Source organism: Cebus imitator, unplaced genomic scaffold, assembly GCF_001604975.1.
Source record: "Cebus imitator isolate Cc_AM_T3 unplaced genomic scaffold, Cebus_imitator-1.0 Scaffold205, whole genome shotgun sequence".
Lineage (NCBI taxonomy): Eukaryota > Metazoa > Chordata > Mammalia > Primates > Cebidae > Cebus > Cebus imitator.
The window spans coordinates 3,621,677-3,634,988 of NW_016107520.1; the positions used below are offsets into that span (position 1 = coordinate 3,621,677).

Here is a 13,312-nt window from a genome sequence, read left to right on the forward strand (position 1 = left end):
GCAGAGGTCTTGTCTGTCTTGCTCATTAATGTACCTCAAGTGTCTAGCACAGTTCCTGGTGAAGGTAGGTGCTCCCACAATTTCTACTGATGACCACACACACACACACACACACACACACACATACACACACACAGACAGTAGCTGGTACTTATGTTAACTGTCCAGGGTTTAGTATGTACCTGGTGGGTATAGGTGGAAGCATGTACCTAATCTGACACTTTCACTGCTATTTTTTTTTTCAACATGTGGAAAAGAATCAGATTGATTTTCTTATGAACCCCATGGGAAGATGGGAGGTCTTTAGTCTGTCCTCTTCTGGAGGTAAAGTAGCAAACAGCACACAGCTAGCTCTCGTGACTTGAGCTGTGTCAGCCCTGGTGCTAAGCTTGCTAAGCCATATACCTGAGGCCTGCAGGCAATTACGGGCACATGGTAGGTGCAGAGTTCGATTTAGATGTACTCTCTTGAGTTTCTTTTCATTCTTTAGATTCCTTAGTAGTGACATTTTTCCATTTTACCTATTATAGTTGTGGACTAAAGAAAATTTTTTTACATATTTCTATGTATTTGGACTTCTAGGATGAGCCATTGTTCAAGTTGCATCATTAGTTATGAAATATGACATTTGTCTTCTAAAGCCATTTATTCTCCTGAGTTTGACAACACAGCCTGGCTGGGTGAGGAAGGAGCCAGCTGGACCACTTCTGGGCCCTTTGTAAAATTTGTTATCTAATGTGGTAGCAGGTGTCTTCCGAATGGCTCTAGCTTATGCTTGCCCAATGGCCTGGTGATTGATTCTAGGGGCACCAAAGAGGCTGATTTTAGCAGCAGAGGTAAATATAGTTTGGATGTAGATGTGGGAGGTGGCAAAATGGTAAAACTATCCACCTTTATCACTGCTCAGACTGTCTTTGAAGATAAAACTCTTGGCTTAAGCGGAAGAAGTAAAAGAAAGACCTTTAATGATTTCCTACAGCCCTCTACTGGCCCTCATCCTATCTGAGGCTGCAAATAGACAAAGTTTAAATATTTCCTTCCAGTATTTTAATACTCTGTTAGGATAATTCCCCCAGTGGCCCACTTTGCTTTCTTGATATGTCCTGTTGCACTATTGTAATTTGCAGCTACTCGTACTTCAAAACAGTAGCTTTGGGACAAATTGCAGGGGGTGGGAGGTTGCAGAGGGATAACATGAGGAGAATTGCCATATATAGGTGATGGGGGATGGAGGCAGCAAACCACATTGCCATGTATGAACCTATGCAACAATGCATGATCTGCACATGTACCCCAGAACCTAAAGTACAAAAAAAAGACAGTTTTTCCTGTTTTTTTCTTCCCCTCTTCCCTAAGATAAGAGAGTGCTAATAATTCTCTAAGTTATAGCATATGTCAGGATTTTAAATTAACACATTAATAAAGGAACCAATGGGGAAGACATAAGAAGAGTTTTCCCCAAGTTCTTGCAGGAAATGTGTATGTGTGTTTGTGTGTGTGCATGACTAGAAAAATAAAAAATGCTAGACTAAATACAAACCTGGTTAACCTTCTGCAAGGCAATCGAAGTATAACTCCTTTGTTATACTTGTGGAGTATTTCTCTACCAGGCTACAAAAACCCTATTCGTATCTGCAAACTACCTTAATTTTACAGGACTGCAAATCATTGCGCTTTATCAGTTATGGATTGTGGGTCAAATATCCTGTGACAACAAAATAACATTTCTCAAGAGTAGAAATTAGTTGGAAATTGCTGTCACCTGGCCATTCAAAGAGTGATGCTTGACCCAGCAGCATTGGTGGCACTGGAGAGCTTGAAAGAAACGCAGAATTTCAGGCTTAGGCTCCACCTTAGACCCTCACAATCAGAACTTGCATTTAATAAGATGCCGACATGATTTGTGTGCACATTAAAGTTTAAGAAGGTTGCTCTAGAGGGAATGTTAAAAATCAAGCAGTTGCTATTTTTACACTTTTCAAGTTTCAGATATATTTTACTTTCATGATACTTGCCACATGCCAGAGTAGTATCGGGGTAAGCCCAGGTCTCAGCCCTTGGAATGATTCACCAGTTCTAATCACTGGGCCTAAAATGACTAAATCCTTTCAGCAAGTTCCAGGCAGGCTGTGTTCAGCCAGTTTAGTGCAGTAGATCTCTTCTCCTGCTTCTAGAGGAGGCCTTGGAATTAGGGTTACTGTAGGAAGTCATCAGGGAGCTCGGTTTTGGGCCTGGTTCTGCCATGGTATGTGCTGGGGCTTGACATGAATTATTTGCACTAATCCTCACTAAATTCAGATGAGGAGGCAGCACCACCCTCATTTCTCAGAGAAGTGCCCAAGAGCACGTGACTAGGAAGCACAAAGGTGGGAATAGAAATCTGGCACGATTCCAAATCCCTTTTTCCTTTTGTGTGACTTCCATCACAGAGCCAATAAAGTTCATAGTTTTCTGAACTTAGTTCTTCAAATCTCCTTTTACCTCTAACATTTTTGAATTCATTGATATATTGAACTCTTCTAACCCTCACTGATAATGAAGAGAAATCCTGTCAGATTTACTAATAATCGACATCAACTTCATACCATTGCTAGCACCAATAATTGACTTCAAAACTCTGTACTTTGAGTATCCAGCTCCCAGTTCTAGCTTATCATTTATTACCGTTTTGCAAGTAGCTTCTCCCATTATCTGCTTCTCCCACTTGAGAACACTTTCTGGGGAAAAGAATGGGAAACTGTGTCTTATTTATGTTTATATCCCCAGAAGCTAGTAGAGTCATTTACATATGTTTAGTGCTTGATATATGTTTATTGAACTAAATTAAACCAGCAGACATGGCAACTGCATCAGGAAACTCCCCAACTGTAGGACTCAGTTGTCCAAATTTATCTGTAATATAAATCCATCATTCTGTGTATATCCTTACATTTTTTCCATAAAATAAAACTACCATTCCATTGCACACTGGAGGATTTGTTTCACATATCAATTTTTTCAAATAGGCACGTGTCTTCTGCTCTACATTCTTCCGACTGAGGCAATCAATAATGCTCAGCTGAACAAAAATTTGAAAGAGGTATAAGTGATAAGCGAATTAAATGGCAATATGAAAACCATCGATCTGTTTAGAAATGATTGTTTCAAAAAAGGAATGTGTCTGTATAGGGTTGACTTAGGTCAGGGGTTCTAAACTAGGAGCCACTTTTCAACCTCCTCAGAGATATTTGGCCATATCTAGAGACATTTTTGGTTGTCATAACGGGTTGGGGAGAAGACCTAATGCATTCTTATTGGTTGATTGCTTGGCTGGGTACATGGCTTCTGATACCTTCTGCATGTCCACAATTGAATAGTCATTGTCTAATAATAACCAGAGGCACCACAAATCCCCGAACAGAGTGCGGCTTTTTCAGGACCTTCTCTTTCCCTCAAATCCTGGGCTCTTCACCATCATGTTATTGATCTGTTTATGTTTATGCTCATCACACATAACTAGACCATAAATTTCTTGCTTCCAGAGACTATATATCTTATTTCACCATACCCACATTGGCCAAATTTCTTATAATTCTGCCTTAAAACACTTCAGCATTCAGGACATGCTAATGATGCTTTATTTTTGGAATCCAATGATTAGATTGTTGGTCCTCCTTAAATAGTCTCAATGTTAAATTGCAACTAACCAGAATATGAAGTGACCCAAATTGTCTACTCTCTCTCGAATTTGAATAAATTAGGATTCATGGTACTTTGTATTCAGGTTTGTGTTCTTGAGGTCAGGTTCTTGATGTAACTTAAGCTGTTTAGAGTTAGAGAAGAACTCCTTAAGTTCTATTTTCTTCCTTGATTTCCTAGCTTGTGAAGATATTGCTCTTATCTGAGAAATAAAATAGAGACTTCACTCATACACACAAAAATAATCAAAAACAAAAAATGAAAGCTGATCTGTTCAGGTAGATAAATTGTGATTGGTATGCATGATTGGAATTTGACCTTTAAAGAATTTTGACAGTAGGATCAGCCCTCCGTAAGTTTGTGACATATGTAGAGGATGTGTCTGGCACTCAACTCCTTAATTCCCTAGACATCCTATCATATGTCCACTGGCCCCTCCCAACCATGATCTCTCCCCACCTTTATCAGAAGTCACTGATGTCTGCACCAGAAGGAACATCTAAGGAGCAGTTACTATTCTGGTGCTGAGCAACTGCCTGCCCATGCCAGAAACACTTGCATTTTAAAACAGAAGCTCAAAAAAGGAATAACCAACATGGGATTTTAAATATCAGATGATTAGGGTTGAATAGATTTTTGAGGAGACTTTTCTCAGTGTCCCTCAAGTGACACTATGTTTAAGCCTGAGGAGATAAAAACAAGCACCAAAAAGACCTCAGGTTGGAGTCCTGTGAAATGAGAATAGGATTTTCAAAAATTCATGTTTAAACTTTTGTTCTCATTATTTCCTGTTCCCAGCTATCAACTGGGAACAAGTACCTTGAGCTTCTAATAGAGGAAGAAAGACAGCTTTTAAGGCTGTTTGATCTTTGCAAGCTTACATCATCCCAGGAAGCTTAATAATAGAGAAACTACAAATAATTTAATTTTATTGGTGCCAGGAATTGGTTTTCTTTGAGGATTTTTCTGGTCAGAAATTTAAGTTCAAAAGCAGTCTAGAGAATGCACTTTGGAAAGGTCGTAGTATCTCTGATGGTAGCAATACTTAAGTAAGCCCTTGCTATGTGTGTGGCCCCAGCCCGAACACTTACTCTTTTCAAAAATCCAAGTCTGGATTACATGACTTTGGGCATTTACATTTCTGTTAAATGACCTTACCAGTGGGTTACTCTTTTACTATTACCTCCATGTTCTGGATTAGGAAGCTGAAAGTCAAAGCAAGTGAATTCTAGAGCCAAAGCTTGAACCCACATTGCCTGGCTGCATGTTTCTCAGCCTCTTGCTGTATTGCTTTTCCAGTCATATCCAGGCTGCCTCTGCTGTCTTCAGGGAGTTTTCTCACTGAAGGGAGTGTCTACGCAGGAGGTAAATGAAAGATGATTTGCTAAATATGCTAATGCAGCTTTTCTTGCTTTCCAGGTTTTGGAGGTGCCATGGGTTACCTTTTGGGTGCTATAGACTGGGCCCATCTGGAACTGGGAAGACTGCTGGGTACAGAATTCCAGGTCATGTTCTTCTTCTCTGCGTTGATGCTCACTTTGTGTTTTATTGTTCATCTGTGCAGTATCTCTGAAGTCCCACTTACAGATGTTGCAAAGGGCATTCCCCCACAGCCAACCCCCCAGGACCCTCCATTGTCATCAGATGGAATGTACGAATATGGTTCTATCGAGAAAGTTAAAAATGGTTATGTAAATCCAGAGCTGGCAATGCAGGGAGCAAAAAACAAAAATCACGCTGAACAGGTAAAGATGAAAAATTTTTTTCTTTACATGGGAAAATATTCTTGCTCTTTCTTCTTCTTTTTCAAAAAAAAAATTCTTTGTTTTGTTTGTGTGTTTGATGTGAAGAGTTTCGTGGAGTCTAATGGAATTCCCAAATCCCCAGTAGCTATCATCCCTTGGAATTAAAATTTTGTTTCTCAAAGAAAAATGTCTGCATTTTCCTCTGGTCCTCCTGTCTCCTACTTCTTTCAGCGTGTCCAGCCATGGAAGATGAAGCCAGTTGAGAAAGGTTAGCCCACAAGAGAAGCCTAAAGTCATCCTTAGGCCAGTGTAGGGAACCAGCCCTACATTACCTGTGGGTACCCTGAGTTTGGTGGTGACAAAGGAATGAGAAAAAGACAGAGTAAGAGAGAAAGTGGGACCAGGGGGCCATCACTCAATACTAGAGGAGACAGTGAAGGCCCGGAGCTCTGATCATTCACACATTTATTGACTACAATCACTTTGATCTATAGGGTAGGGGTGGAGTGATGGTGGAGTGAATCAGTGAGTCGTAAGTGAATCATGAGCCAGAACTGGTGTGTCATCCTAAGGATTGATAATAGTGGAGGTTTGGGAGTTTTGCGAAACAAGAACATGGGGTTATCTTTAGCTTGTTTTCTATGTACAGCTGGTGGAACGCAGACCTTCCAAGGAGCCTAGAAGTCTGGCTACGTCATAGTGCTATGAAGGGGTTTTACGTCCTTGAGCACAGTGTTTATTGTAACAGAGCCTAGGTCACCCTGAACCAGAACATGAGGCATGGAGAGGCCTTCCTCCTCAGAGGCCTCCTGCGGCCTTCTGCAGTTTGTTGTTCCTTGTTTATGTGTTATTCATAACCAATTTATGTAGGCACTCTGTAAGTCCTTTCTCCTTTGCTGCTTTTCCCAGCAGGCCAGAAGAAATACCTCTTAGATTAGGATCATATATTAGAAATTTTTTCCTCCAAACGGTAGCATCCTTGGGTTGGTGACTGAGTTGGACATACTGAATTTGCATGTTATGAGTTGAAAGGATACTTTAGCTCATTTTCAGTGAACTGCACAGTAAATTCATCAGCTTAAAATTTGAAATAGTACTCAACTAACTGCCAGAGAAATGAGACCACATTTAGATGAAATGATCAGAGAAGAGACTAGAATTAAGCTGAGCAATATGGTAGCTAATAATCCCATGGGACTATTTAAATAAAAATAAAAATAGAACTTCATTTCTTTAGTTGCATTAGCTCAATGTCATTAAATGCTCAATGTCCCCATAGGACTTGTAGCTAAAATATAGGAGAGTGCAGATGTAAGGCATTCTCATCATAGTAGAAAGTTCTTTTGGGCAAAGCTGACGAAATAATTGCATTTTCCTTCAAGCTAGGATTGAATGCCAACACCTCAGGGATACAGAACAAAGGATTCCCTGATTGACAAAGAGGTTGTAGAAGACTTGGGTGCAAATCTTGCTTCCTCTAGCTGCTGACCTATGTTATTCATTCCACAAATCACAAATAGCTACTTGCTCTAAGGTAGCCTAAAGATCAAAAGCATGGGTGCTAAAATCCTGGCTATACCATCTTTGGATTATGTGACTTTGAACATTTGCATTTTTGTTAAATGAGAAAATAATTCCATCTATTTACAAGGATTTTGTGCAGGTTACAGGGCTAATCCATGTAAAGTTAGAGTATTTGCCACCACACAGTAAGGTGTTGGGTTTAGGTCTTGTTATTATGACCCTGGGAGAATGCTGAATGCTTTAAGCAGAAACGGAATACAAATCTGGACTCCAACAACTTTCAGATAAGCTCAGTGAATCTCACCTTCCTATAAAGTCAACTTCTCTTGTTGGCTTGGCCAGTCTATTTTCCAGGATTATTAGGATGTTCAACTAAGATAAAGCATGTAAAGACTTTTTCAAACTTTACATAAGTATATCAATACATTATAAACATTATTCATTTAACAAACAGCTTTGGATACTGAGTATGTGCAAAACACTGTACTAGATATTTAACTGACAAGTGTCCAGTCTTTATGCCCAGGAATTTACAGCCTAACAGGTGGCATAAGCCATTTATACCATGGTTTATAATCCATGATAGAACATGGTAAATGCTACAGAAACAATGTATCAGTTCAGATTTTCTAAAACAGCACCAAGATAGGATTTGACATGTAAGAGATTCATTGGAGAAAACAGCATGAAAGATAAAGTGGGGAGAAGCAGAAATGGGAAGGAAAAGTCTTCTTAACTTGATGCAACTCAAATACCTGTGAAAGGAGAAAATAAAGGAAAGAGGATGGGGTAGGAAACCTTTCAGATGCAGTGAAGTTCCAAGAAAGTTTCAACCAGGCCAAACGGGAGTCCTCCAGCCAAAGTTGCTCCTTAGAGGAGTCCCAGCTCTTGTAGAAACAGGCCAGCACTAATACCCCCAGCTTGCTTAGTCACTATCTGGGAATAGCCATGGAAAGGGTAACCTTGGCAGGAACAGGTAGTGGGTCCAGAGAAGGAGCATTCAAGGCTGTCAATCAACTGTGTTTTCTCCAGTAGGAGACCCAAATGGCACATTTCCAGGTGGCCACAAATGGCAGAATAACAATTGCTGTTAGTTTTAAAGAGAGAAAGATTGTGCCTAAGCAAACAGAGAAAGGCTTCATGGAGGAGGTCACCCTTGAGTTGTGCCTTGAATGATAGTTAGGATTTGAATAGGTAGAGTCTTTGGGGGAAAAATACTTCTGACAGAAGGACATCAGCAAAGCCACAGATATAAAACAAATATTTTAAAAGCATGAAGCATGTTTGGAGAAAGTATAAGTGGTACAGTAGATCATAGAGTTTGTAACATTAGAAATAAAGTTAGGAAAGCAAATTGGAGCCAGATTTTGGATGCTTCTGAATGTCAGCATAGGACTAAAATTTTATTAGGTAGATGATAGGGGTCCATCAAAACTAGTGGGGTAGAGGACTCCTTGATGTTAGCTTTTTTTTGTTTTTGTTTTGTTTTGTTTTGTTTTTGACATTAATCTGGCTACTGACTGCAGGGAATAAAGAGGAACCCAGGAGGGTTTATTTGGGTGAATAATAAGAATTCTTAGAATGAGTTGCACTGTGTACATGGTTCATTCACTTATGCATTCTTTTATTCATTCAATAACTATTAACTAACCCTGCCAGACCCAGTGCTGAGCATCAGGAGACTGTAGTAAATTCCACAGTCCTTGTTCAACCTCATGGAGTTGTCACCTAGCAAAGCGTGCCCATGTGTTATTTTGCTTTCTTTATCGAAGTTTAATTTTTGAATAATTTTAGATTTACAAAAAAGCTGCAGATAGTAGAGAGAGTTCCTATGTTTTACCAGCTTCTCCCTTATGTTAACATCTTAGAGAACCATGCACATTTGTCAAAACTAAGAAATTAACATTGCTACAATGCTGTTAAGTAAACAGCAGATTTATTTGTATTTCACCAGTTTTTCTACTAATGTCCTTTTTTCCCCTTTTTTTAAAAAAAAAACATTTAAAAAATTTCATAAGTAATTGGGGAACAGGTGGTGTTTGGTCACATGAGTAAGTTCTTTAGTGGTGACTTATGAGATTTTGGTACACTCATCACCTAAGCAGTACACACTGCACCCAATATGTAGTCTTTTATCCCTCACCTCCTTTCCACCCTTTCCCCCTGCGTCCCCAACATCCATTGTGTCATTCTTATGCCTTTGCATCCTCATAGCTTAGCTCCCACTTATGAGCGAGAACATAAAATGTTTGATTTTCCATTCCTGAGTTACTTCACTTAGAATGATTAGTCTTCAATGTCATCCAAGTCAATGTGAATGCCATTAATTCATTCCTTTTATGGCTGAGTAGTATTCATAATGTATAGATGTATAGATGTATAGATTGTGAAGATTTTCTCCCACTCTGTGGGTTGTCTATTTACTCTGCTGACTGTTCCTTTTGCCATGCAGAAGCTCACTACTGGGTATCTACCCAGAGGAAAAGGAAGTCATTATATGAAAAGGATACTTGCATACACATGTTTATAGCAGCATAATTTGCAATTGCAAAAACATGGAACAAACCTAAATGCCCATCAATCAACGAGTGGATAAAGAAACTGTGATATATATATGGACCTCCATAATCTACCTAATGTATATCTATATATACTACTCAGCATAAATGAAAAAATGCTCAGCATCACTAATGATCAGGGAAATGCAAATCAAAACCACAATGCGATACCACCTTACTACTCCAAGAATTGCCACAACCAAAAAAATAATAGATGTCGACATGGATGTGGTGAACAGGGAACACTTCTACACTGCTGGTGGGAATGTAAATTAGTACAACAACTATGGAAAACAGTCTGGAGATTCCTTAAAGAACTGAAAATAGAACTACCGTTTGATCCAGCAATCCCACTCGTAGGTAATATCCTTTTTCTGACCCAATCTAGGATAGCACATTACATTTAGCTAAATGGTTTACAAAATTTAAAAACTGTACTTTACTTTAATGGTATTTTAAGGAATTTTTTTGCTACATATAGTCAGTAGAAAACCTCATATTTTGTATTCAGTTATGTGTATGAATAAAAGCAATACATCTTAGCCACTAAGTTACAAAAGTCTGTAAGTAGTTTTTTTCTTGAGGTCAAGTGCTTTCTCACGTATTGTTTACTCTGTTTATTTGCTTAGCATTTTTTCAAAATAAATGCAAAAGTAAATTTTGAAATGGATTATGTTTAAATTGGCAAAATGGTTGAGTACGATCTGCTGAGAGGAGGCCTGATTCTATCTACATGACTACCTTGGAGTTGAGTTGCCACAGCGAATCAACTTGCCTCTCCCCATGCCACTTGATAGGAGAATGCAGTCGAAGAGAGTAATATTCTATTCATCTGATTCCAACAGTAGCTCCTAGTTTAGAATGAATGCAGTGTTTTTCATAACTGTAAGAGTGCAAGGAAGAGCTGGGAGGTCATTGGCATAAAGTCTTCATTTTATCTCGATTACACAAGTAGAGAAAATATGAGAATTTAGGTCTCCTAAGGTTTGGACTCAACCTCGTTTCCTACACCAGGCTGCATGGGAGAGAATACCTGCATTCCCTGCCCCTCCTTCAGCAACAAACCAGAACTCTAAGATTACTAGTTGGACTGGAGCCCTTTGTGCAATTATGCATTACAGCCCAAGAATCATGGTATATCTATATGATAAAATTCATGCAGTCATTAAAAATACATGTTTTTGAAGATTTACTAAAAACATATCAAGTAAAATGTACAATACATACAGAAAACAATCTTTGCTTTTTGGGAAAAGCTGCATACATAGAGGAAAAAAATGGAAAGGAAATATACCAAAAATTAAAAGTTTGGATGATAGGCTAACAGGAAGCTTTAATTTTCCATTTTTAAATCCTGCAATACATCCAAAATTTCTATAATATATAAAAATAAGGAAAAAAGTAATCATATAATGAGAATAAAAAAAAATAATGTGGTGGTTTAGGGACCAAAGCAAGGTGGGATTTTACTAAACATAAGCATATAAGTGATAATAGATAACACCCTGATAGATTATCTGCCTCTTTGATGTCCCTTTTAGTAAACTGGGACTCCCCCTTCAAGAGTCACACAACACAGAGGTTGTCTCAGTCACTCAGGCTGCTGTTGAGAGTCAAATGAAATCAAGTGAGTAGAAGCCGTTTGAAAGGCATGGAACTCCCACATGAGTAAGAAAACAAATACAAGATACAGCTAACTTTCTACTAGGGGCCACACACAAAAATCTGTAGGCTCTGAATGATTTTGTTATTTGGTTTAAAAAACAAAATTGAGCCCAGTGCAGTGGCTCATTCCCATAGTCCCAGCAACTCAGGAGGCCGAGATGGGAGGATCCATTGAGCACAGGAGTTTGATGCTACAGTGAGCTGTGATCATGCCGCTGTACGCTAGTTGGGGCAACAGAGTGAGACCCCATCCCTAAAAATATAAATAAATAAGCAAATAAAATAGACAAAAGGATGAAGTAAGAATAAAGCATGGAGTAATACATCTTACTCTCAAAGCCATGCATTTGCTCTTCTCTTACAAATGTGTACCTTGGAAGGTCTCCAGTTAGGCAAAAGAAGCCTATACTTCTCCAGGGCTAGGACCATGGCTGCGGGGCTGTCATTGTTTGCCAAAGGCATTGCTTTCCAAAATAAAGGTGGTTGTGTAAGTTAAGAACAGAGCTTTCTTTTTAATGGCAAGAGGGCTGAATTGTTTCAGGAGTTTAAGCCAGATCTCATAAAATCTATCTCCAATGCCTCCATGCCCTCGGTTGCTCCCTTTAACATTTATAGTCTCCTTTTGAGGGTACATTTGTGAAGTTTCATCTCTCTCTGATGACTCTGTACCTTTTTCTCTTGTAAATTCATCCCACCCAATCTCCGGCTGACAGTGGTGCAAAATAAATGCAGTAAAACAATTCCCAGGAGTTCAGAACCATTGAAAGGGTTTCACCAAGGAAATTGATTAGTCAGGAATAATATGCCAGCTGAATTTTTATTCTGAGTTAAAGTATACAAAGAGGCTTTGAATATTTACACTCCCAGCTTTTACAGAAATCCTAGGCACATTTCAAAAGCTCATATTTATTTTTAGAACAAAGGAGAAATTCATCTAACAATGAAACCAGGCTGAAAATTATGTGTAAGTCAGAAGTATATATTAATATTTAGAATGAGGCTGAATACTTGTTGGCCAGATTCACTTTCTCAATTTTGCATTTTTGGAAAAAGAGGAAGGAAAGTGAAGATAAATCACTTAGTTGGAGGCATGGAAACCAGGCTGTTGTTTCTTTGGCTATATTGTTAGCTGCTTCTTTCTGTAGTTGAGGAAAAAGTAGTAATTCTGCACTTCATTTCTGTTATAATCATTTATTTTTATAGGTACCATATTCTGCTTGCAGAAAAACGGTTATTTTTCTTCAGTCCAGGGGAATGTCTACAGTGTTTAACACTGATTATCAGAAAATGAGTACAGTTTATGGACAGTGGGCTAGATACTACAAGATTGATGAATTTTTAAAAAATCAACTTACACAACAAAACTAAAATGAGTGAATATAATTTTCCACAACAAAAAAGTAAAAAGCATGATTATGTAAGGTTACAAAGTATAAAAAATATGCTGTTACAGTTAAAATAGAAAATCTCAGTTGACTGTCTTATAAACTAGTACTCAATGTCATAATTCAGAATAAATAAAAATATGACAAGAAAGACTCATTAGCACATCATGGCTGATGTTTATGGTCTCAGCGTCTTCAGGGCAGCTGACTGCTTAGTATTCCCAAGATTTCTTTCTTCTCTTATATGACAAGATGCTAAAGGTTATTATTCTTTGTATTTCAAAACAGTTGCATCAATAGTTTAAAGTTTCTCATTCTCTCAGTGTTTCTGAAACAAACAAAAAAAACTGTAGCCTCTAGTTTTAACCAAATTTAAATCTAAAAGAATAAGGGACCTATATATTCATTTTTTACATATATGTGTGTGGGATGGGCCTTCCTAAAGTTAATGGAAAAATAGAATGAAAAGATAAAAATTAAAAAGAAGAAACTTTGTTTCTTAACACAAGCTCCACTGAGTTCAAGACACTTTTGTAAGCAATAATACCAGCCATTTATCACATCCTAAAGAACTGAGGGTCCTGGAGATTTAGCCATGTCAATGCAGTCTTTTTTACATTATTAACTGAAAAACTATGGGAACCCTTCATAGATTTTTTTTAAGATTAGGAAACAGAAGTCAGAAGGAGGCAAATCAGGACTCTAGTGTCTAAAGACATTCCATCAAAACTCTCACAACATTGCCCTTGTTTGAAGA

At 38.3% G+C, this 13,312-nt stretch overlaps 1 protein-coding gene across 1 annotated transcript in view; it reads left to right on the forward strand.

Moving 5' to 3' along the window:
- Positions 1-13,312, forward strand: part of SLC45A2 (solute carrier family 45 member 2) — a 42,688-nt gene that overhangs the window by 19,227 nt on the left and 10,149 nt on the right. The window contains exon 4 of the mRNA XM_017548307.2: positions 5,098-5,423. Within this exon, the coding sequence (XP_017403796.1) occupies positions 5,098-5,423 (326 nt within the window). The remainder of the gene's footprint in view (positions 1-5,097; positions 5,424-13,312) is intronic.